General features: G+C 48.3%; 1 protein-coding gene across 1 annotated transcript in view; it reads right to left on the bottom strand.

Moving 5' to 3' along the window:
* LOC144172744 (monocarboxylate transporter 5-like) overlaps window positions 1-25,834 on the bottom strand; it is a 91,678-nt gene that overhangs the window by 49,714 nt on the left and 16,130 nt on the right. The window contains exon 2 of the mRNA XM_077701354.1: window positions 2,258-2,383. Within this exon, the coding sequence (XP_077557480.1) occupies window positions 2,258-2,282 (25 nt within the window). The 5' untranslated portion in view covers window positions 2,283-2,383. The remainder of the gene's footprint in view (window positions 1-2,257; window positions 2,384-25,834) is intronic.

Below are 25,834 nucleotides of genomic sequence, written 5' to 3'. Positions count from 1 at the left end.
TATTTGGAAGCATTTCTGTAAGATATTGCGAATAAACGTTTTACTCAAATTTGAAATTTTTTAAATTTCCTGTTCTGTGTTGTTCCTCAACTTTGACTCAAAATCTCAACCTTCGCAGCAATCCTCACCAGACTGCCTCACTTAATTTTCTTCGCAAACGTATGCATGGGTATAGGTGCCAAAAGAATGCACATCACAGGCCTAATTGCATGGGATTCGCAAGGTGCACTTGTTCAAGATGCTTCATGAACGTTTGTTTTGCACTGCCTTCAACGGCGCTTGGGTTTATCACAACCGAAATTAAGCGGCAATGCTAGACCCCCTCATCCTGCAAACACTACTAAGTTTAGGGCCGTGTAGAACGAAGAATTAACGCCGTAATCGCGACGTGAGGCTTGTCGATCCGTGACAGGCGACCTTCTTAAGGCTTAGGGAAGATGAAAAAGAGGACTTGTCCTTACGTGCTGCGGCATTCTCCAGCTGTCTATAAGACGCCTCTCTGACCGTCAGAAATCATTTCAAAGGAGAGCTGAAATAATGTAATTTTTGTATTTACGTGCATGATGGGTGCTGCAATCTACCCAGACCGTAATTACGGCGCAGCAACTATTGTCTTCTTTCAGCTTTCTTCCTTATAGATTTCTGACGGTCAGAGAGGCGTCTTATACACAGCTGCAGAATGCCGTAGCAGCCAGCAGGTAAGGACAAGTCCTCTTTTTCACCTTCACTAAGCCTTAAGAAGGTCGCCAGTCACGGATGGCAAGCGTGAGCGCTTAGCGTAATCATTCATCACACCTAAAACAAGCGTGCAAAAAATATCTTGTACTCACGCTTCAAAAGTGTTACGCATCCCGCAAGTCATGCTTAGAAAGAATGATTTTTTAAGCTTGAAAGCACATCACGCTTGTAAGAAGCGTGCAGAAAATCGTCGAAACTCATGCTTGTTAAGCGTAAAAAAATTTAGAGTGTACGGCCAGGTTGCGACTATGAAGTGTCCCGCTAGCGGTTTTAGAACTTTCGCTGTAGGGCCTTAAAACCGTTACCACTTTTCCGACAGTACCGCGATATACACAGCGAAAACAATGAGCGTTCGTACAGCCAAATAAGCCGGTGTTTCATAAAAATAAACTTCTACCCTTTCCAAGTCCCGCGAATTGCCTTTTTGGGGAAGAGAAAAAGAATAGAGAAAGCAGGGAATGACGTATACCGCATTTTCGTGCGTATAACCCACCCCTGCATATAATCCTCACCCCCCCCCCCCCTACCAGCCCGTCGAAAATAAAAAAAACACTCCCACCTCCCCTTGCGGGAACCCCTGTGTAGATGCGACGCATAGGCGGAGCGGCGAAGGGACCGCGTTTTATAGCGCGCATAACGTTGAGGGGACTGCGTAAGCCGGTCCCAGTCGATGACGACGTTGGCGTACTTGTAAAGCGGCGTGGACTCTAGGTGTTTGAGCCAAGCGTGGATGTTGCTTCGCCGGAGAACGGCACACCGGTTATATGCGCAGCGCGCCCGAAGGAGAGGAAACCGCGGAAGAGAGAGTACTGCACATGCGCCGGCCCCAGCGCATCTGCCGCGGCTATCACGCAACACAATCCAACACAATCAACTTTAATCCAATCCAATCCAAATCCAATCCAATCCAATCCAATCCAAGCCAATCCAATCCAATGCCCCTCGCAAGAGAGTGTTCGCTATCGGAGAGGAGAGGGGGTTAGCGGCGGAGAGCGCAGCTGGCGCGGCGAGGAGAATGGGGGAGGGGCGGACAACGCCGACGACGACGCCGGAGGGACAAGGCGAGTGAATCAGATGCTCTGCATCTAAAAAATCCTCGCACACACATTTGGTACAGGAAAGGCTGCACCAAAGCTACTGCCCAAGCAACACATCGTGTACTATGTAGACAGAAAAAGCGCACTGTATTTATCAAGTACAATACACTGAGTGCGAGGCGAAAGTCCCAATTCACTAATAAAATTTAGTTGTAAGAGAGCGCTCGTCCTTATTTTTTCTTCCTTGTCCTTGTATGTTTTGCGCAATCGCTGCCATGGAAGGCTTAGTCAGTGTTACTGCGTATGGCCTTCACGGCACAACGCGCATTGCCGTGAAGCTGCAGTAAAGAAAATACATTTTCTCTTTTTTTGGTCGGGGTTATACGAGCGAAAATACGGTACGTCACGAGTATATTCTCCAAATAGCAGCAGAAAAAAAAACGTCCATGGCTAGCTTAGAGAATATGAAAGGCCACTCATACCAGTAGAGATGTTAGGGCTCGCCATGGTCGCAGGTGACTCGGAACGATGCCGGCAGGACTCAGGGGACCGCACTCATTGCGGAACATTCCGCACGGCAGATAGGGCAGCGAACTATTCCGGCGCACCTGTGACACAGGAACATAAAGGCATGGCGCTTCGGCGATAAAATGCAGTTAAAATAAATAAGCATTGAACCACGCCTTCCGAAATGCCGCCGTCCCGCAAAAATCGCACGCAAAAAAATACGAGAATTCCACAAGTTGCAATGAGGCCATTTCCTGCGCTCGATGAGGTAGGGCAAAAATACAAAATTGGCCGCAATCCCGGAGCGTGTTTCCAAACGCTTCGCTCCACAGAGCACGCACGTGACTTGTGTGATGTTATTGTGCGCGCTATTCTTTTAAGCGCCTGGTAAAACGAGCCCACCATTCGGGCTTTGTAGCCTCGTAGTAGAGCACTGAGTATTGGCGCTGACGGCTTGAGTTTGAGCCACAGCAGGGCTTCTTCTTAGTTTTTTTTTTTTTCATTGGCTAATTTTTTCTGATTTATTTTTTTACTAACCTCCAATCTACGCGTTGTTTTTGTTAGTAATGATGATTTGGTACGTTTTCGATCGCTTTAGGCTTGGGGCGCAGCCAATGACCACGTTTAATTATCGTTCTTCATCTTGCGAACAGACATACGTCACGTGGGTGCGCTGTGCAGCGAAGCGTTTGGAAACGCGCGTCCCCCCCCCCCACCCCCGGAATCCCAGGCGTGTGACTATTGAAGGACTCTGCTATAGGTTTTCTACTCGTGAAAATGTCTGGCATGTACGCCCCAACCGAGCCTGTTTCAGACGCCACAGCTGAGTGGAATGAAATCAATCGTTATATTTTGAGAGAGAGCGGATAGACTTCATTATTTACGTCGGCCGGTTTGCTGCATATGCAGTATGATAGTGGTTTCAGGATTGTGTTGTATTTGTTGCTGCTGTTGTTGATGATGATTATTGTGGTGATGATGCTGTCACAGATGTTAACGCGTAGCAGCCAGGGGATACGACTAGGGACAGTTAGAAGTCGACATGTAAGTTGCGCAAAAATTTGAGCGGCGTAAAACAACATATATTTTTCATGTTTATTCTGAAAATATATCAAAAATGGAAAAAAGAGGATTCCGCACCGATCTATAAAACGCTCGACACACTTCTTAGAGCTAAAGCCTTAGATGTCTCACCAAACTCAAGAAGTGACCGTATAGTTGCTGGCTACTCCACGAACAAAACCAAATTAGGTGTTTGTAAAAAGAAAATAACCAAACAAAATACACATACAAACTTTTTAGCTTCGAATGGAATTTAAACCCTGGTCGCTAAAGCAGCAGCCAAGCGTGGAAACTACAGCCCTAACCGTGTACCGTGCCAAGATGAAACAACAATGGACTGGACCTTTTAAAGCAGGCCGTGTCTAGAGTGCCGTCCGACGGTATTATAAGCAATCCACTATATCGATGTCCACCAGTGTTTTCTAACAAAATAGCCTGCGGCTGGCACTACATCGCTCTAGATAACGCAAAGCAAGCAAACCTAATCTAAGCATGACCTAACGCACACAAGGAAAGCATTTAAAACACCCAAACTACCCCAAGCCATAAAAATTATACTTTAGGTAAAGATGAAAAAAAAAACAATTATTAAAGGAGCCATGAAGAGAAAACACAAGTTTGGTTCATTCAAAAGATTGTCTCGTTAGAATCATACTGACACCACTTTTAACGTAAACTTCGCTCAAATAAGCTACATAATTAGGAAAAACGGGAATGGTCATGCGACCCACCAGCTCATTTCCCGCAACAGAACCTATGTCGTCACATGAGCTAAGCTCTGCGATTGGCGGAGGCTGGCAGAAGCAGACGCAAATTAGGTAGAACTTACAAACTAGACGAACGAGCGATTTGCGCTTAAATTTAGGGCACATTCTTTACAAAGCAATAAGAATGATGGGACAAACAGTGGAAGTTACGAAAGCACATGTAAACATAGAAGTACTGATGCGTTCTGCTCTTCGTACTGCCCACAGCATGCCTGGTTTCGCTGCACAGCACTACGGGGCTTGGGGTTGTCTCAGACGACACTGGCCGATTGACGCAAGCAACGGTGTCTTACGTGACCCCATTTGTCGAGCGAGCACTGTTTCAGGGAACGAATATTTTCTCCCAGAACAAAAACAAGCCAGGTTTAAATGCGGGCAAAAACAAACCAAACGCTTGCACGGTATGGTGGCGCCATCTAGGCTACGGAACGTAAAGAAACGCGGGAACAAACCAACACCGCTGTACAGGGTGGAGACAACCTTCGAACGGTCCCGTGCCGCCGCAATTGGGCCAACGGGCTCAGCGCGTTATTATTTTCGTTTCCCACGAGACCTAGCAACGCGAAACAGACAATATGATTCAAACTTCCTCAGTAAACCGCGTTGCGGCGATAATTTTAGCGCGGTTTTGACACAATGACTTGCTTCGGCGGCGAGCGAGCAACCAAAAATGGCGGCGCCAGCGTATACGTGTCTCTACCCTGTACGGCCGATGCGTGACTGAAGGTACTCTAGGCTGCAGAGCGGTCGGTTTCATTGATGTCACTTGGGACCACGAAAACGCACGATTGAGCGGGAAAATCAAAATTTTAACCTAAATTGTTTAATTTCTCAGTGAATAAAGCACCGTTTGTATCCGGACAAGCGCTGGGGGCACTATAAAACACGAAATCTTTCGAATAAAACCAACTTGCATTTTCTCTTCATTGCTCCTTTAAGGCAAAAGCCGGTCTCGAACCACCACCTTTGGGATCAAGAAGCTAAGACGGATCCTCTATACCGCGCCAGGCGCTTCGGCCGGTGCTAGCTTAGTCTTAAATATAAGAATGTCGTCGGACGGCACACTAGCCATGCCTGCAGCCATCAGCTAGAGTGCCGTCGGACGGCACTCTAGGTTGCTTTAAACCCAGTGTCTAGAGTGCCGTCCGACGGCACTCTAGCTGATGGCTGCAGGCATGGCTAGTGTAGACACGTCCTTAAAGCAAAGCTTTCTACCTCTACCACCCAACGATTCCTTCGTGGCGTGCGGGACAAACTCCGAACGCGGATGGGGGGATGGGGGGAGCACAGTGTAGGTGGCGCGGCGATAGGGCGCTATTACCCAGCGTCCTTCGCGCCCAGCTGCCTGCTCGCCCCGCGGGCGCGTTGGAGGGGTGGCGTCGTCGTCGTCTGCTTTAGCGACGGTTGTTTTTGACCTGTTTTGGCTTGCTTCGCATCCATTGAGCGCTTCCTTCGCACGGCTTGATTAACTTGTTCGACAGCACCTCCTGGGCAACCCGGACTCGACGGTATTAAGTGGTCGTACGGTAAAGATACGTTAAAGATTGGTTTGCAGGGCGGGAAAAGAAAATGTAGAGACCACCTAGAGACATCTGGCCGCCCAACAAGCGCTACCTTTTGCGCACTGCTTGCCACGAATGGCACTCCGTTTTCTAAACTGGTGAATACCAATTCGGTTGTGTTTTGACAGGTATTACAAAAGACTAAAGGAGCAACTGGATCTGATAAATAGCGATTATACAAATTCCCTCAGCTTTCTCGCTATTATCAAACTTACTAAAGTAACTAGTTTAAATCGGTATAAATGGGAATCACTAAGCTCACATGCCGAATCTTTTCGGTGTCTGCGCTTGTGTCGTGCGGTGGTGTAGCCCCTAGCTAGCACATCAGGATGGCTAGGTTCGGCTGTCTCACCCTTCGAAAGACGCTCCTCTTCGTTTTCTGCCGACGCACGGATGGGCTATAGCGGCGGAGTCGTCCGCCGCTCTCGCCCGGCCGTGGCAGACGCTCCTGAATTCGGGACGCCGCCCCCGCGGATTCCAGGTAACAGCTGGCAGAATCTCTGGTTTCACTCTTTCTAGAGCGTGTGTGGATTCAAGTGACGTCTTGTGGGCAATTGTAGCTTTCGTTTAAAGCTTTGCTTTCCGACAAACTTCACAGCGTGGATTGGAGCCAATTTTCCTTCGTGCGGGCGCCCTTTAGTGGCGCCCGCACGAACCTCACTTGAAGGATTATGGAGGAACACGCCCCGCCCCCTTTCCTTTCCGCCTGCAGCCCGGCGCAGTTTACGAAGCCGCCTCAGGTGACACGCATGGTTGTTTTAGTGGCAGATAAATTTCTCGGTGGCAGCCCTAGCGCCTACCTGTCGGCCGTTTCCAAGTGCTTTAAAAGGGCCATGTAGACGAGTTTGATTAATTCGAAAGATTGCCTCGTTAGAATCATACTGCCACCACTTTTAACGCAAACTTTGCCCAAATGAGCTACATGATTAGGAAAAAAAGGAAATGGTCGTGCGACCAACTAGCTCATTTTTCGCAAAAGAACCCATGGCGTCATATATGCCCAGCTGTGCGATTGCCTGAGGCCGTCAAAAGCAGACTCAAATTAGGCAGGGCTGATAAGCTTGCCGAACGAGCTATTTGCGCTTAAATGTAATGCATTATGCGTATTCATTTTACGGGAGTAAAAATGGTGGGGTAAACAATGAAAGTTACGAGAGTACCCGAAAACATAGAAGCACCTATGCGCACTGCTGTTGTACTATACTCGGTTACAACTCAAGAACGGCACCACCTCATGTAGTGTATCACTCCGCCAAACCGCCGGACCCTTGACGTCAGTGCGCGTGATATCGTCTGCCTTGTCTCACGCAGTTTGTTTGTCGTCACTGGAGTCGTTTATAAGCATATTAAGTCCAAAAAATCGCGGGAACGGCTCACGCCATGTTCAAAATATTCCAAGTAACGCCCTACTCGCGCCGCTCGGAGAAACATCCGGCTGCGGTGATAAGGCACAGCGGGACTTTCCGGTGCCGTTCGTAAGTTGTCACCGAGTATAGGCGCACTATTCTTCTTTTAGCTGCACAGCAGTCCGCCGCTTGAGGTTGTCTCACACGACACTGGCCGATTAGCGCAAGCGACCTTGTCTTACGTGACACTGTTTGTCAAGCAAACCCCGTGTATCACGAAACGATTACTTTCTACCGTAACAAAAAAAGCCAGGTGCAAATACCGTCAAAAACAAAGGAATGGCGGACAACGCTCCGCGGCTGACTATGGTAGCGCCATCTGGGAGGACTGGCGGTAAGCAAGGTGCAGAGCCACTGCCGGGCTTGTGCGGGGCGCGCGCTCGCGCTCGCGCCGCCGCTCTAGCCCGGCCGTTGCAGAGCCTAATGACGCACTGGAAGTTCGTTTGAGTACCCGCCTTCATGACTTCATGAAATACGTCCCGAAAATACACGATTTGGCGGCAGAATCACAACTTTAACCAAAATTCATTAGTTTACCAGTGAATACGGCATCGTTTGCTGCCAAACAAGCGCTGGGAGCACTATAAAACACGAAATCTTTCGAACGAAAGAAACCTGTATTTTGTCTGCATGTCCCTTTTAAGCAAAGTGGAGTGGCAAACCGAAATTAAACGTCTGCCAGTCATTGCCACTGGGAAGTTGTAGTGGCTTACCGGCCGCGGTGGCTCCGTGGCTAAGGCGTTGTGCAGCTGAGCACGAGGACGTGGGTTCGATTCCCGGCCGCGGCGGCCGCTTTTCTGATGGAGGCGAAAAACAGAAACGCCCGTGTGTACGAGATTTCGGCGCGCGTTAAAGGGGTACTGACAGAAAATTTTGAAGGCGAGATAACTTCGGCGATAGATTGGTGTGAACACACATACATCATCTGCAAAATATCAGCGGCAGATGCAGCCTAGAACATATTTAAATTAATTTTAAAGTGCGCGAAACGCAACCAAGCAGCCAGCGGAGGACCTCGTGCAATCGACATCCCTTGGACATTTTGTAAATGAACAACATCCAAACACGTCACGAGTGAGTTGGCCGCTCCCGCACTGCCGTTGTTTTCCGCCGGCGCGGCGCTCCAATCGGAGGTAGGAGCTTCTGCTCTCGAGCAACGAACGACCCCATCGTTGGCATCGGAGGCGCCGTGATTTCGTAGGCTCATCGGGCAGCTGGCCGCGACCTAAGTTCTACGGCGATTCCAGGCACTCCATCTTTATTGCTTTTTATTACACTGGACGCTAAAACGCGCCAGGGACACGAAAAGTGCACTGAGCGAGCCACACGGTCGCTGTGCAGGCGGCGGCTGCGGCCGCGAAGTGGCGCAGGCCGGCGCAGGTAGCTCGAGCGATAGCTTGTTACCGCTGCACGAAACTGGATCCAAGCCCCAAACATAACAGCTTATATGAGAAATGAATAATGATGCATTAAAAATAGTCATCTGCACCGCTTACGAGAGCGGCAATCGGATATCCGCTGCAGTGCTAAGCCGAACACGTCTGTAGGCGGACCTGTAGGCCGACCGGGCGGCTGCTCCTAGCGCGCGCCTTCCCACCCACTGTCTCGAGCGTCGCGCGTCGTTCTCTAGCCGCGGCAGCAATTCCCCCTTGCGGCGCCTGTGTCACGTCCACGATCGCCTCTTAATTATGCGGCTCGCGAGATTAGTACGTGGGGACATTCGCAGAAACTGCCGACGACGCGGATTCGACAGTGCTACGGCATCTCTGCTCTGTGATATCCGTCCGACGGTCACGCGGTCAGCTTTGTTTACACCAAACGCGCGTTTCACGATTGGCCGTATTGAAAATGCCTCTAATCAAAGGGACACTGAAGTGCATTTGTCAAGCTCCCGTTTTTGCTTGCACTACGTAGACATGGCCAGGATTTCGGGACACGGCGTCGAGTTTCGAAAAACTGACACCACGTGGCGTCGCGACCTGAAGACACAATTCCTTCTCTCTTGTTCTCTCCCCTGCGGTGCGAGAAGCAGGGCCTTCACACAGGGTCTAGCCGCTCGCGACGGTTTCCCAAACAGGCCAGCTTTTCGCCTTTGTAATTCGCCGAACCAGGAAGGAAAAAAAAAAAAAACAAGAGGGGAGCCCTCACAAAACGACCCCGCATGGGCTGCGGTTGGTGCCTCGATGCGCCCCCGCTCTGCGGGCGCGCATCGAGGCACCCTACCCGTGTGGACGGGGAGGGCTCGCCCCGCTCGGGCGCCTGCTTTTTTCGTGGCGCTCGTGCCGCATTTCTCACTCGAAGGAAAGACCCGGGTACAATTTTCTTTCGACTTGTGAAACAATGTGCGTTAGTACGTATCGAGCAGGCTCGGGTCAACTGCAGCGTCGCTAATGAGTTAACTTTTGCCAGTGTCGTCTTGTCGTCTGCTACGGACGCATCGTCTGCTCACCGCGCCGCTCGACCAGCCCGGTGTCCTGGCTATTTCACGGAATGAAACGTGTTGTTGGGGGACGTCGGTTCCGAAAGCCTTTCAGGTCCCATGGGTCGCCTTTTCGACATTAAGGGGTCATCTGTTCAATTTGTCACAGGGCATTTTTATTTCCTTCCGCTTGCATGATACTTGTTCGCACTTGGCACAACCCCAACTTTTTTTTTTTTTTGCTGTTGAACAACTTGCACAAATTGCGTTGGTACATTGATTCGTACATTAGAATTAATCAGGTGTCTGATATGTGGGCGTCTTTTGAAGACGCATGCAATTAAACGAAACGAGCTTTTCTTTTTCTGCTCGCTTTTAATTTCTACGCGCGAACATTCACACCCGAATTCAGGAAAATTATTTTTCCTATGCTAATATCTGCATTGACAAATAATTTGCAGCACAAAAACATTTTGCGTTATTGTTGCAAAGCACAAGCGGTAGAGCAAGATCATAATCTATTATTTCGGGGTTCATAAAAAACCAAAAATCAAATGCCTCAACCCTTACCTACTTTGCGTTAAGGTTGAGGTGCAAGTATACTAACATTATGAGTAACGGAAAACAAAGAAATACGCAATTAACGCGACAGTGCCAAAACAAGCAGATGAGCATATGCAAGTCTTCGGCAAGTAAAAGAAAAACACGTTATGAATGTTTTCTATTGCGTGGGACGCGTCCGCTCAACGGGCTTTCCGGTGCCTCCAAAGCTAAAAAAGACGCACGCCGGCCCGACGAGAACGCTTCTGAAAAGAGCACGTGCTGGATCGACTTGCACGCGCTAGCCCCTGAGGCAGCTTTGCTCAAGAAGAGAAAGGTGCTACTGATTGCGGGTAGGTTCTTCTTTTCTTTTAGACGTACACTAAAATATTTTAATACTCCCCGCCCCAACCACCGGCTAGTGTGCGACATGATCAGTGAACAATATTCTTGGACTAGCGCTCTTACGTGAAACGCCCTGTCCGTCATACTACCTGAAATGGGGTATGCTACCGTACTGTAAGTAGTATTTTTATTTACAGTACGTTCCCCGGGTATGTGCCGAGTCATAGTCACGAGGAGAAGATAAGAAATTGGCTGCGTATCTGGTTGCTTTGCTGCAAATGTATACCATAGCCTTCGGCCGCCCCCGCCTCGTAACATCCTCCCCTCTCCCCCTCACGCTGTTCTTCTCCCCCTGCCTGCCCCATAATTAATGCAATTGAAGTTTGACGAATTAGATTCATTTTTCCCTCGTTTTCTTGGTTCGCGCGCCACCTGTTGGGACCTTTTCTTTCAATTGTTCTTGGAACAGCGCCTCAAAAAAAAACCTCACCCCGCCTGGGTTCCTGGCTTCTCTACCTACGCTTCCAAGAGCTGCTGAGGTATTCGTGAACAAGTGCCACTCCCTAACCAAAGCTGATCTGCACCACCTCATTTGGTTTTGCCCCAAATTAACTCGCTATAGAAATTTCTCTGCCCCCACCAACGATCCCGCGATAGCCATAGACCCTCACTCCGTGGGCACTCCCATCCTTCACAAGATTGCTGTATTCGCAGTCACAAGCGGTCTAGCACGAGCTGTATAGAACGGCCGGTCTGCTCCCCTTCCTTACCCATTCCTTTGATCCTATTCCCCCAACAGGCCTAGGGCCAGCCTTGCCCCAAATAAAGGTTTCTCTCTCTCACTCTTGAGGAGACATCTTTCTTTTATTATATTTACTTTTATCTGGCCTGTTTTTGACACCGTCTTTTACCGCATTTTTATTAAAACCAATCGCACGTCTATTTTTGAATAAAAGAACGCTGCTGCGGCCAGTTATGCACTAATGTTTTGCCTCAATTATGCCTAATGCTTTTTTAAAGACGATAGTCTTTCTTGGGCTACTTAAACGCGATTGATTGATTGATATATCTTTATTTGGCGAGCATGAAGCGCAGATGTTAGGGCGCCCGCCCGGTGGACGGCACCGATTCAGCCACCGGTTCAAAAGTTATAAATATTATTAAACAAGACGCTTATATACGCAAAACCGTTCCAAACTTCTAAAACTGCCAAGATTTGTCATACATGTCCCAATAATATGGCGCGAAGGAAACCCCAGGTACATTTGAGGCAAAATGTAAGCACATAACCGGGATTACGCGCGTTCTTTTAAATAAGCATAGACATGGCCTTGGTTTTCACGATAGCAATTTAAAAAAGAGGCGTTAAAACAATGGTTTGACCAAAAAATACGAAAAGAAGCTGGCGCCCGAGCCTCGAGCTCGAGCGCAACCCTAAGCCGAACAGTAGCAAAGGTTCCAACAGATGGCGTGCGAGCTCTGCAGCGCGGGAAAAGTGGATTTAATTTAGCTACCCTCCATCGCGTCAGACGCGCGAGGAGTGAGAGAGGGGGGAGGAGAATGTATGAGACGGCAGGGGCTGCAGAAGACTATCGCCTTTCGACGACATTTGCAGCGAAGCGAGCAGATACGCGGCCAAGTTTTTCTTCTGAACAATATTGACACGTAGAAATATATGCACTCCGCCAGGTTCAGTAGCTTGGGACGGTTTTGCCTATATATACTCCTTGTTCCAGCATTGTTTCATGTTTGGCCCAGCGGCTGAATCGAGTGACAGACGGACAGATAGACAGACAGGAAAGAAAAAAGGACGATTGAGAGTGCACGTTCGGCAACTGGACACTAATGCTTTCTCAATCACTGTATCATAAAAAAGTGCTTAGGTGTCCTCGGAATTTACACCTAGGAAAAAGAGCTGCAATTATTGTGTGTGACACCGAAGGGTGCACAGAAAAGGCACAGTTCAGAAGCTTGGTGCGCAAGCTTAGCAATAGACGTCTTTTTTTGGAAGTGCCTACGTTTGAGCAAGTTTTATTTGTTACAAGTCTTAATGAAAACCGTTTCTTCAGCTCATTTACACAAAGTTTCATGAACGACAGCATAAAGCTTTAAGAGCTGCATAATTTGTCCCTTTCGACGTCAGTGTAACATTATATGTGCCGTAACATCGTTAAATATCTCTTTTTGCGCAGATGCAAGGCGCCACACAAGGCGGCAAGAAGCTGCTCTTTTTGTGACTTTCTTAACCCTCGCCCGCGCCCCTAGAAAAAAATAAGATACATAATAATTGGTATTGCCTAAAGGAGTTATTAAATAAAGCTCTAAAAAATCTCAAATTCTGACCGAAAACTTTCAAAGCATAAACACAAACGATGCAATCAGTGCGTAGACAGTCATCCATAACCTAATACCTACGCAAATAATAAGTTGCCGAAAGTTTCACACAAATAAGCACACAAATCCGTTCGCAGAAAAGTTGGCGTACGAAAATGTCGGTGCACCGGAATGCTTGCACCGTAACATCCCGCATTGAAATGTTCCAGTACATCGAAATGTCCTAGGGCCGTTCATAGGCGTCTAAATAGTAGTAACTTGGAATCCCAAACATCAATGCTCAACATTGGGGTTAATTTCAGGTGCAGCACTACCATTGCGTTCGTATAATTCACGACACTTTAACTGTAACAGTGTGCTGTAAATGTATAATTGCTTCCATTTCGGTTAAGCGCCATTGACTTTTTCACGTATATGCATGCTTCTTACGGCGTCGTTTATACTTTTTATAACCGTTTTTAACGCATATCAGTTTTTAACTGGTGCTGTTCTGATGGAAGCGCCTTGGAAGCAGTGGAGCGCGGCCACAATTTTAATATTTACAATTAACAAAATATCAAACACATTCTCTAGAGCGCACACAAGAATGAGAAAATTCGCAAAGCTTAAAGGCAACAAATATTGAACAAAAAGCTGCGGGAAAAAAACTGCGAAACTACGGCAATATACTGGGAATTTTTCAAAAGGATGAAAAACAATTAATTAAACTTGAACACACCTCTAATTAATATATTCCCTCTGGTAAAAAGCGTTTAAATAGCATTGGGATGAATGGTACATAAATTGAATAAAATAACAATTTAAATGAAAAAAACCAACGAACATTGGTGAATCTATAAACCGGCATTCGAGAAAACGATTTTTGATAAAACGGACGCCGCTTCGATATAATAGCGTTAAAAAAGCGGCGCTCGTTCAGCTCTTGGCAACCCCCCTTGCGCCATAATTTCAGTCTCAGAAACTTGAAGATAGTGCTTTATTTTTATTTATTTACTATTTATTTCATACTTCCAGCCTGAGCGCCAGGCCTTAGGCATGTGTGGGAATAGATATATACAGTAACAAGGACGGCATGATTACCTGTATACATAAGAAAAACACAATACAGCAAAAGAAGAGAAAACGCTAAACAGATTACAAATACATTCATACTAATCCGTATGTAAAAAAAGACAAAATGGCATACCTGCGCGCAAACATATACGTTTTACACCATTTAACGCATCACTGCAGGAAACCGTGCGGATAACTTATTTTCACATTTGACACCGTACTAACATAGCGTTATTTGCCACCTCAGAAAAAAGAAAGAAAACGAAGAAGTAAAAACTGTACACAGTAGCGCGTGTGGACACGTCGTAGGTCCTTCAGGCACAGTTCTTGTGCTGGAAAGTCTTCCCCCCCCCCCCCCTCACCCCGAGCGAAAAAACCAGGGGAGCACGCTTTGTTTGCTCTGCGCAATCTAAAAATGAGGAGGGGGGACAGTCAAGTCAGCCAAACCTTTTCAGTGGCAGCAATTATCTCCCCCACCTCCTTGGGATAAACCAGAGGAGCAGGCCTTGTTCGTCCTCGTGCACACTACCGACTGCCTCTTTGTTACTCTCAGCGACAACAGATGGGAACCCTCCCTGGTTCCGCTGAGGAGAGGCGAGTGTTGTGTTGGGTGGAGACGGTCCTCCTCTCCACTCCTTCCAGGAAAAAGGAGGGGGACGGGGGCGCCACGTAGCGTCAGTTTTTCGAAGTTTGTGGCGATACGCCTCACCCCGGGCATGAAAAGTGTTGCAGGGAACCTACACAAACAACGTTGCAAAAAATCTACAATAACAGGTTTGTAGCCCACAACCTGAAGTACTCAAACCCGGGAGTCGTTTTTTCTATCTGTTTTCTGAGCGCCACAATTTTGTGTTAACTAGTGCGGAACGACCTGAAATCCAGCCTGTTCTCATAGGCCGCAGCAGAAAAATTTTAGACTGCCCGGGAACCTCGTGAGTTAGTCGTACAAGCCCAATATTTTGCCACGGCATGCCGCTAGAGCCATGCTACGGATATCCCGGAGTCGATTTTTCTAGCTGTCTTCGTTATTAAACGGCGGCCGTTTCTTTTTTCTGCCCCATTCAGTTACGCCCCGGACGGGCGAAGCGCCGGGAGAGGGGCGCAGTCAGGTTTCCGCGGCGCGTGTCCCTCAATCCTGGGGATGACTGGCTCAAATTAGCACACTTTTCATCGTTTATCCGGTTGACAAATCGGTAATTATTTTACAAAGCGCGAAAGAAGAAAACCTACCATGCGCGGTTTGCGGCGGCCGCACCAACTAAGGCGGTGACGTTGGGAGGAGGGGGCACCGTGATTGGACGATGCCCAACGTTAGCAATCAAACAAGTTTCAGTTTCGGTTTCGGTTCTGTAAAACACAACCAATGGCGTTGTTAGATGGGCATTCTCAATATTTCAGTAATCATCGTACCGCGCTTCTGCCATGTTGTCGGCTGTAAAATGCATAGACAAGCCTCCCAGGACGGCTTGGAATCGTAGCATTAACTAGCCGAGGCCTACGCAGTGCATGAACGCCCTCCGCGTCCCCGAAGACGCTCAAATGCCATGCGCTTTTCCCCTATATTTGGAGGTTACCTCATTCATGCCTGTATCGTAAAAAGCGTGTTCGCTCCAGGCCAAGGGTCTGTTGATTCTGGCCTGTGCCCACTGCCCGCAAGCAGTCGGTGCTTATGGCAACAGCACGCCAACGAGAACTCGCTAGCGCGCCAGTGCCAGCCTGCGCGCGTTCTGTGAACTAGTTCGTGGAGCAATGAATGTTTCGGCCCGAAAAAAGGTGAACTCAGTATAGAAAACATCGGCGGAAAACGAAAAAGTTAACTTATATAAAAAAGCACGTACCCGCGGAAATTCGCACTTGTGACTTGTAAAACACATCCACTGACATACCTGGCGCTCCAAACCACTCGGCCATGGGCGAGCGCTGCCGACCTTGGAAATATAAGGTATATAATGTAGAACCAGTTTACACTTTTAATTAGTTTTACAATTCCAAGCAGCTTCGGTTACTATTCGTTGTTTTGAGCTCGTGCAGTAAGCATCCCCCAAGTTTCCACAATATCTCACGTCTAGCAATTGCATTTCTTAGACGGAAAAGCGTTCGCAGATGCGTAGTCATGCTGCTGGCCGCTGTGCTTGTTCGCCCAGCGCAAAAAAGTGCTTCCCGCGCCCTAGTTTTACGCTGTACGGTAAAAATATCAGTTGATTTTATTTCCTTAGTACCTATATTGACTTCGCTGGCTCTTCTCCCGCCTTCAAGAGGCCTTATATTTTCCTACTGGCGTACCAGTCAGAGAAGCGTCGCATGTGCGCTTGTGCAGCGCTTGTGTGAAGCGACCCTGACTTGGAGCTAGATACAGTGTACAAACTAACCAAGTAAAGAAAGGCACATTCTTCCATTCACAAACGTGTCCTGGCTTCGTTTCAACTGAGCGAACGAATTGCGACGACCCGTCGGCGGCCGGAGGACGAAACGCTGGGCCGACTGACTCTGTCTGAAGGCCGGGGAGCCGTGCAGTAGCGCAGCCAATTGCGAGCTCGGCTCCTCCCGACGTCACACGAAAACGCCACAGAGAATGGGCGAGCGTAAAGAGAGGAGGACAGCATTTTCGAATTAATTTTTCTACTAAATAAAATCGCGTAAACGCGCCCAGAGTGGTCGAAACATGGCCTGGGGACTCCGGACTACAATTTGCGCCCACTAATCTCCACTGGTGGTGGTGGTGGTGGCCCGAAAAATGGCGCATACCCACTTAGCGGGATTGGCCAAGAAGAGTTATGTTTTCATTAGAGTAAATCAAGCGAGGCAAAATAATGGAGCAGAAGAAAGAATTTGGTCTAGGTTAATGAAAGAGAGAGAGAGGAAACACGAGAAAAAAAAACACAGAGAGAAGAATAGGAAAACTTTAGTAAAAATCAGCCTAATCGGAATGTTTTTAACACTGCAGACGAGCTGTCTCCGAAATGAAGGAGTGGATGGCGTTGCACACGTCCCTATGGCATCGGCCCAGACTAGTCCCCCCAAACGACAAAAGCACAGGTACAGTTAAAGGCAGTCCAAGACGTAGCAGGGGAATCTCCAGCAGCCTTCTCCGATGGTTGGAAAATCGGCGGCAAAAAAGAAAGAAATGCTCTTCGGATTCAATTTCTTGGCAAAAGTGGCACAAAGGGGTGGTTATCAGATTTGCCCTGAATAAATACCGATTAAGTGGTGGCACACCACAACGAAAAGAAGTTATCAATACTTCACACAAGCGAGTTTGGCATAAACTTCTCTCCCAGCGGTACCTGAGGTGTTCAAGTTCAGGAGAAGTGTTCAGACCATGGTCGGAGGCATCTTGATTGAGCAGGTATTGGCGATAGCGTGCCAACAACACGCAAGGAAACGGGGGAAGAACCTCGACGATCGGCAAAGCCAGAGCTGTTTTAGCTAATATATCAGCGGTTTCATTGAGGGTTAACCCACAATGGCCGGGCAGCCAAACGAGCCGAATCTCCCGCACATGAGTGGGGACGCAGGAATAAAAAGTTTTGGCAATAGGATGTAACATTTCTGAGGAGAGAGCCATGCACACGGACAAGGAGTCGGTGAGTAGCATCACGGAAGAATTCGCCGGATCAAGTTTCAGGATTGCAAGGAGTAGAGCAAGAAATTCTGCATGAAAAATGGGGATAAAATCTGGTAATCGCAATGAAAAAGACCAGTTCAACGTCGGAGAGAAAATGCCCACCCCAACCTTTTCGTCTTTTTTTGAAGCGTCAGTTGCAATGACTACGTGGGATGGGTATTCGGACTGGTGAGCCAGGAGAATGTTATTTAGTATGTTAGGCGGGAGAAGCTTAGCGTTTTTAGGGAAAATATTATCAAACGAAATCCTTACTACTGTGGATGGTATCTGCAAGGCGGGAACTGACAGGAGGGTGGTGTTTAATGGAGTAAGCAACGAATTGGCAAAAATGACCTGTGGACGCCGGAGACGAGACCAATATATACCAAAAAAGGACCTTGCATGCTGGAGGAAAACAGCCTGTGGTCTGGCCAGCGGGGACTCAAAGAACTTTGCGAATGCATTAACGGTTAGGTATTTGAACCTGGAGTTCAGCGTTAGGACTCCGGCTTCTAAGTACAACACTCTAATCGGGACGTAAGCGGGCAGGCCTAAGCAGCAGCGCAATGCTTGACGTTCAAGCTTCACCAAAGGCAAGAGCTTATAGGCCGCAGAGCCAGAGAACAAAACGCACCCAAATTCTAAGACTGGGCGAACATACATGCGGTAGATCATCAAGAGTGTATCTGCTCTCAGACCTGAACGCTTGTGGCTAAGGCCCCTCAAAAGAGCGACAGCGCGGGAGCCTTTCACTGCAATGTGCTCAATGTGGAGACGCCAATTCAATTTACTGTCATATATGACTCCAAGGTATTTCAGTGAATCAACCTGCCGAATGGATTGTTGACGATAGGATAACGAAATAGATATTGGGTCCGTAAGGGGGAACACGAGAATGGCACACTTATTAATATTTAACGAAAATTTCAGAGTGTCCAGCCATAATTCTAGAGCATTCAGATACGACTGAAGGGAATGAAACAGGGAATGAATATCCTGCGAAGAAGAGAAAAAGGCAATGTCATCTGCATAAACGTATGTTTGTACATCTGGCTGACTAGGTATGGAGCTCAAGAGCACATTAAATAGCACTGGGGAGATGACAGACCCCTGGGGGACTCCACGCGTCTGCTTATAACGAGAAGAGGCGTAGCCATGTTGGTAACAAAAGAACTCTCTGCTTTCTAGAAAAGCCGCTATCCACGCAGTGATGTACTCCGGGAATGAATAATAAGCCAGGAGATCTAGGAGGATGCCATATTCCACGCTGTCGTAAGCTTTTGAAATATCCAGAGTGACCAATGCTGCAACCTGCTTATTCCGTCGTGCCCACTGAATGCGACTTTCTAAGTCTATATGTGCCCACCAAATGGAGCATCCTTCTCTAAAGCCAATTTGTCTGCAGTTTAGGATATTCTTATCATACAGAAACTTGTTAATCCGGGGAAGCAAAACGCGCTCAATCACTTTAACTAGAGTAGATGTTAGAGCTATCGGCCTAATGTTATCAATTGAATAACCGAGCTCCGGCTTCTTGGGGAAAGGCAGAATTTTGGCCAAACGCCATTCAGGTAGAATCCATGCGTTTCTAAGTGAAACGTTAACTACATTTAGCAAATCTGCCGGAGCTTCATTATACAACAATTTTATCATTGCGGTGGTAATACCATCCGGCCCTGGCGCAGACTCTGGGAGGGAAGAAATCACTTTACCCAGTTCGCCTATAGTGACCTCTTCAAAATCAGCTGAGCCTAGAGTACGACGGCTTGTAGGAGGAATCCTCGACGCAAATCGCAGCTGTAGGTCACTAGCAATATTCTCTAGGAAGTCTGCGATTTCTTCCGGCGTACGAACCAGGGAGGGTGCGTTCAGAGGGGGGGCACATGATTTCCTAGACCTCATAAACTTGAATAAAGCTTTTTTACGATGTGGTTCTGATAGGGCTGAAAATCGGCCAATGTTAAAGGACTCCTTTGCACGTAGTACAGTTCGCTTGAAAGTTGCGCGGTAAAATTTAAAATTAACCCAGTTAGCCGGACTCTGATTGTGAAGAAACTGCTTCCAAGCGGCTTTCCTACGTCGGAAATCTCTGGTACATTCTTCATTCCACCAAGGACCACACGAGTTGTTGTGGACTGATGCAACAGAAAATTTTGCTTTACGTATGGAATCGTTAATAGCTGCGATCACACTTTCAGCCCTGCAGGTTTGTTCCATAGGTGGAAAAGTAGAGAGTGCATTGCCCAACGCCGAGGAAAATTTAGTTATATTGATGAATGAATGTACTCTGTGGCTAGGTATTTTCGCGGTGCAAACTATTTCGAAAAGAATAGGGATATGATCACTGTTCGTCTCGCAATCAACTGTTGACCACGAGGATACCAGCCCTGACGTTGCAAAAGTGAGGTCAAGGACAGACCGCGACTGACCACTAATAAAAGTGGCATTGCCCATATTTCTACAGTGAAGGTCATTATCGCCTGCCCATTCCCACAGACGTTTCCCTGAGGTGTCTGTCCTAAATCCCCAAGATACATGATGGGAGTTGAAGTCTCCCGCCACTACCACAGCTTTCTGGCACACCGCGATAGCCGAATCTAAAGGTCTGACTTCGAAAACTCCGTGGGGGAAATACACGTTTACCAATGAAAAAGGCTTGCAACCCGGCAGAAGCAAATCAATACCGAGAATCTCACATTGAGAGGACAAGAAGTCAAAAGTCTTAAAGGCATTACGGCAGAAATTATTAGATATTAATATTAGTAAACCCCCACCGCGACCTTGACGGTCCAGTCGGAAAGTTTTATAGTTATGAAACGTAAAACAAGTGCCGGAGTCCAACCAAGTTTCTTGTAAGAAGATAATTTCAGGGGAAAATTTAGCAGTTAAAGAGTAAAGGTCGGAAGAAGAGGATCGAATCGAGCGGCAATTCCATTGTAACACTTTAAGAGACGCCATGACTAGTTATATGTTAGCCTCAGTCACCGCTTTGGTTAGGATATCCTCTGGCGTGGTGCTGCGTAACTGGGCGTTCCTATTTTTTGTTTTCGCAGAGGGACCGGGTGGAGGGGACGTGCCTCTCTTGTTGGAAAAGGTAACAATCATGTCTTCAGGCGATGTTTCTTCACACGAATCTAGAGGTAGCGGGACTGTGGAGCAATCCATAGGTGGGTGACAAGTGGACTGGGAAGCTGTAGGCGAAGGTCGCGTCTCATGACATGGATTGTTCAGTGTGATTTGGCTGGTAGAGGAAGGAAAAACAGCAGGTACAGATGCAGCGCTTTGAGACTGCGCTGGTGCAAGCACTGTTGCATTACTTGCCAAGGTGTTGGTGCAGAGTGGGTTTACCACGGAAGCTGTCATTAGTGGGGCTATTGGAGAGCTCTGAGGAGGAGCAGTGACGGCCTCAGGAAGACTGAACGATGGATTTGTAGAGTTGGAGTTCAGCTGCTGCATGAAAGCGAGTATGCCCTGGAATGCTTGGAGCAGTTGAGAGAACTGCGACGACATCATCTGCATTTGCGCTTGCATTTGCTGAAAGCCTTCTGAAAATATACCTGACATACGGTCTACCGCTGCAGGCATGGCTTTTGCGATAGCAGCATCTACCAGCGAAGGCAAGGAAGGGTGCGTTGTAGCCACCTGACGAGAGGCAACACCCGCGTATCCGAAAGCCCGCTCTCTGACAATGGCTGCGGCTTCCGCCCGCGAACATCGACGTTTCTCTAGAACTTCGAGCAGACTGACTTCCTGAGCTCGTGCAGGACAGTTGGAGTAGTCCGCTGGGTGTCCTTGTTGACAGGGGCAGCACTTTACCTCATCTGCGTTGCATTCGGAAGCTGAGTGCGCGCTCCCACACGAGCAGCAACGAAGGGACGATTTACAACCCCCCAAAGAGTGCCCAAATCGCCAGCACCGTTTGCACTGCAGAGGACGTGGATTTAAACGATCAACTCTGAAAACGAGTGGCCAGACCTTAATTTCAGAGGGGCAAGTGAGACCTGCAAATGTGGCGATGACTGATTCAGTGGGGACCCTGGTGTTATTGGCCTCTCGGCTGCAGCGATACACTGCAATCACCCCAGCATCTGCAAATTTGTGGAGCACGTCCGTGGCGCTCAACTCTGCGCTAACACCCCGTATGATGCCCTTTGAGCACGCAAGATGGTGAGGGATGAACGCACTCACCGGAATGGAGCCGAACATGCGACAGTTTAGCAGGTCAGAAATGCAGGACAGATCTGAGGACTACACACTAGGCCACCCTTGCCGAATTGCCGGACCTCGGTCACCGACTGGTAGTGCTGCGTGGCACCCTGCAGGGCCGACTGGACTGCCCCGGGATGGTTGAGACGAATGGACGCCCCATTAGCCGGAACCAGAGCCACAGGAACCCTGTTCACGCCACCACTGGAGAATAAATTCAGAGGCAGCTCCTGCGCAGAAAGGGAAGCCGACCAGGGCGATGGCCCCTGGCCGGGAGAGCTGAACGACATCAGCTCACCTGCTTCCCGAACCTACAATTTAGGAAATGCTCCAGCGTTAGAAAGTGCTCTCTAAACGAAATGAAAAAGCAATCTGAAATCTAAAAAACTTGGCCAAAACCCGCAAGGGGAAGCAGAGAACAGGGGCGAGTAGCCAAAGACACGTCAACCCGCTGTCGCGGCCGGGCGCGCGCACGGCCACCGGAAGTTCAACGGCTCGTCCCGGAAGTCAGGCGTCTGCTACGCTTCTCACCCGCTGATAAGCGTCCCCATTGGTGCATTTTGGCATTTTGTTCTCACTTTATTGCATTTTGGCTGTACACATCGCGTTGAGATCACAACTTATGCTATACCGAAATATGGGGCGTTAATATGAAGGAGAATTTAATTGCAAAGGAGAACGAAAATGTCACTTGGGTCTTGGTTTGAGAGAAGACGACGCAGCTCTAACGGGATTTATGCTAGAAACTTATGCTAGGGATTTATGCTAGAAAGAAAACAACGTGGGCACGGCGTCAGGCTCTAGCCGAGTTCGTGCGCCCGTTCGGTCAAAACAGTTGTCAGTAAAGTACTTCCGCTATTGCGCTCCTAAGACTGCCGTCTGCTACGGGCAAGCTTTGTTGACACCATGAATCCCGCACTCCGCTCAAGTCTGGAAGAGCGAACGAAAAATCTGGCCGCATGTGTGCGGCGGCCTGGCCTTGCCCTTTCGCGGTGTACATTGCTGCCGTTGCTATCGGCGGCACGTGACTTTTTATCGGCGGCGAACTCTCAGCCGCACGGGGAGGATCGTGCGCTCGTTCCCTTTGATGCACCGCGCAATGTTTATCCAAAAAGCGCCGTATCAGATGTGGCCCCACTGGTGCTGGGTCTTATTTTGCGGCGGTCGTAATTCCTGCCGGCGGCGTGTGAAAAAGACATTTAAAACCGATACAGAACCCGTGCACAAAACGCTTCAATCCTGTGACCAGTTCAACCTGGGGCGACGCGTGGTGGAGAGCGGCAAGGTTGGCAAAACATGCTCCGCCGCGGCTCTGAGCTTTCTAGCGCTGGATTGTGTTGTGTCGTGGGCGACGGCGAGCGGCCTCGGCAGCGACGGGAGCGAAGGCTCAGCGCGCCGGGCCCACGCACAAGCCCAAGAAGGAGTGCGGCCTGCTCGTACCAAGACCAAACCCAAAGAGAACGTTTATTGTTCAACAAGACGACACCGAGACGCATACGCACGTGACCCGTCACGTGCGTCCACAGCAACGACATCTAGTTACAATTAATACAACCAAGCGCACACAGTGAGCGGGCGCTCCACTAGAGGGCGCCACTACCTACACCACATCATCTTCCCGTGCAAAAGAAGTTCGCACACTCTGCGAAATACCTACAGCATCTTAAATGCACTACACCACATCATCTCCCCGTGCAAAAAGAAGTTCGCACACTCTGCGAAATACATACAGCATCTTAAATGCACACTCCACATCATTCTCCCGTGCTTTGAAGAATGTCTGCATCTTCCTTTCACTTGACTCACACAACAGGCTATCAGTCGCTCACGACAGTTCTGTAAGTCCCAAAAAAAAACCCGTCCAAAACACTTTCAATGATGATATACGATTCAACACAGACATGACACCTTCAACATGACGCAAAGCATGAACCGTACGTATACCCCTTACTGCACATATTCGCGAAGCCACTGAGGCTGCTTAGTCTTACGGCGCGGACGCGTAGACGTTGAACTTGCATTATTTGACGATCCAGACGCCCCCTCATTTTCCCTTGTTTTGTCTACATGGTTATTTGGATCTATTTGTTCACTATTTTCTTCCTGACATTCTAATGGTTCCCGAGGGGCAACGGATTCAGACCTTGCACTGGTAGAAACCTCCGACAGATCAGGGTCTGTCTGAACCCTGGGGCTTGTCCCTTCTGACAACTGTAGACTAGGGTACTGACTGTCACAAATGTCCAAGTTAGACAAAGAGTACAAAAACTCTTTATGCCTCGACGAGAGTTCAACATTGTCAAAGGAATACGGTGCTGAGCCAACCTCGATTCCCTTCGGAACGACTGTGAGTTTTGAAGCGTTCCAGATCTTTCCATCACTGAGCCTAAAGGTGAAAGGTGCAACCTGAGCTTGCACTGTCAACGGCTTACTATACTTCAGAAATCCTTGCTTACGGAATTTTACTTTCACGACATCTCCCACCTTTATGCGGGTCTGCTGCGCACCTTTCCTTCTGTCAAAGTACTGTTTAGCTTTATGCTGCTTCGTGAAGACCTGATTCCGAACATGAGGCAGGAAATTGTCCGATTCTGCTGCCCTTTTACGTATCCTGAAGTTGCTAATATCCACTTTGGAACGAGGCTGACGTCCATGCAGCAAAAAAGCTGGAGAAAGACCTGTCACTGAATGTGGTGTGACCCGATACGACCCAAGAAATTGTGTAATGCTCTTCGAAGCATCCTTGCCTTCAAGTCTGGCTACCTGTAAATGTTCTTTGAGAACTCTGTTAAACCGTTCAATCTGGCCGTTAGCCTGAGGGTAATAATTCGACGAGAACACGTGGCGGATACCTTTCTCCTTTAGATACTCTTGCATTTGTTTGGAGACAAACTGGGGTCCATTATCCGTCACTAAAACCTCAGGGAGCCCTTCCCGACTGAAAGACCAGTCCAACAACTTAATGACATCCTCAGTTGAAATGGAATTTGTGCCCAGAACCTCAGGCCACTTAGAGTAGTAATCGACTAGTGTAACAAGAAATCGGGGGTACGACACATCTAACGGACCGACGATGTCCATTCCCAACTTTTGCCAAGGCCCTTCAGGCCATTCCACTGGCTGCAACGGAGCTACATGAGGCTTAGCAGACTTGTCTGCCAGCTGACAAACGTGACAATGCTTTACATGTTCTTCAACATCGCGATCCATTTGAGGCCACCAGTAACGTTCCCGGAGAAGTTGCTTCGTTCGTACTATTCCTTCATGATTTTCATGTGCTAACTCGAGAAACGTAGGTACCAGTACACAAGGAATGACTACACGGTCATCACGCATGAGTAATCCGTCCACAACAGAAAGTTCATCCCTTACATGAAAGTAAGCAGTTAAATCACTGTGTACCTTTTTCTTATCAGGCCAACCCTTTGACACATACTCTGCTACCTTCTGCAACGTCACATCGGCCTTCGTTGCCAGCTGCACGGTTTCTTTATCGACTACTGATGTTACTAATGACACTATCTCTTTCTCCTTAACAAGTTCTTGACCGGTCTGAATGGGTAATCTCGATAGAGCGTCAGCCACCAGATTTTCTGACCCTTTGCAATACTCGATGTCAAAATTGTAGTACAGCAGACGAGCTGACCACCGTGAAATCCTTAAAGGTCTCCGACCTGAGTCTCCTGCGGCTAACAAAGCAACTACAGCCTGATGGTCAGTTCTAAGTGTGAACCGTCTGCCCCAAAGAAAAATGTGCCACTTTTCGCACGCGAACAAACAAGCCAGCGCTTCGCGCTCTCCCACAGAGTATTTTCTCTCAGTCTCCGACAAAGTTCTAGATGCAAAGGCTATGGTTTCAAGCCGAGAACCATACCGCTGCTGTAGTACCGCGCCAATTCCCACATCAGATGCGTCGGTAGTAACTACTACAGGCAAGTCAGGATTAAAGACCTTCACGACAGGAGAACAAGTGAGGTACGCTTTCAACTGATCAAAACTGCGCTGAGCATCATCAGACCAACAAAACGTCTGACCCTTCCTGAGCATGAGGCGCAGTGGTTCAACTATCTCTGCATAGTTCTTTATGAACTTGGCATAGTATCCTGCAAGACCTAAAAATGATTGTAGTGACTTTATGTCCGTAGGAGCGGGAGCATGAACTATAGCTTTTACTTTGCTCTCCAAAGGTGAGATGCCCTCAGCCGAAATCTTGTGACCCAAAAAATCAAGTTCTTTGACCGAAAACAGACATTT

This window comes from Haemaphysalis longicornis, unplaced genomic scaffold, assembly GCF_048455015.1.
Source record: "Haemaphysalis longicornis isolate Haplotype H1 unplaced genomic scaffold, Haemaphysalis longicornis Haplotype H1 scaffold_26, whole genome shotgun sequence".
Classification (NCBI taxonomy): domain Eukaryota; kingdom Metazoa; phylum Arthropoda; class Arachnida; order Ixodida; family Ixodidae; genus Haemaphysalis; species Haemaphysalis longicornis.
The sequence above is the reverse complement of the archived record's forward strand: the minus strand, read 5'-3'. Positions and strand labels throughout refer to the sequence as shown.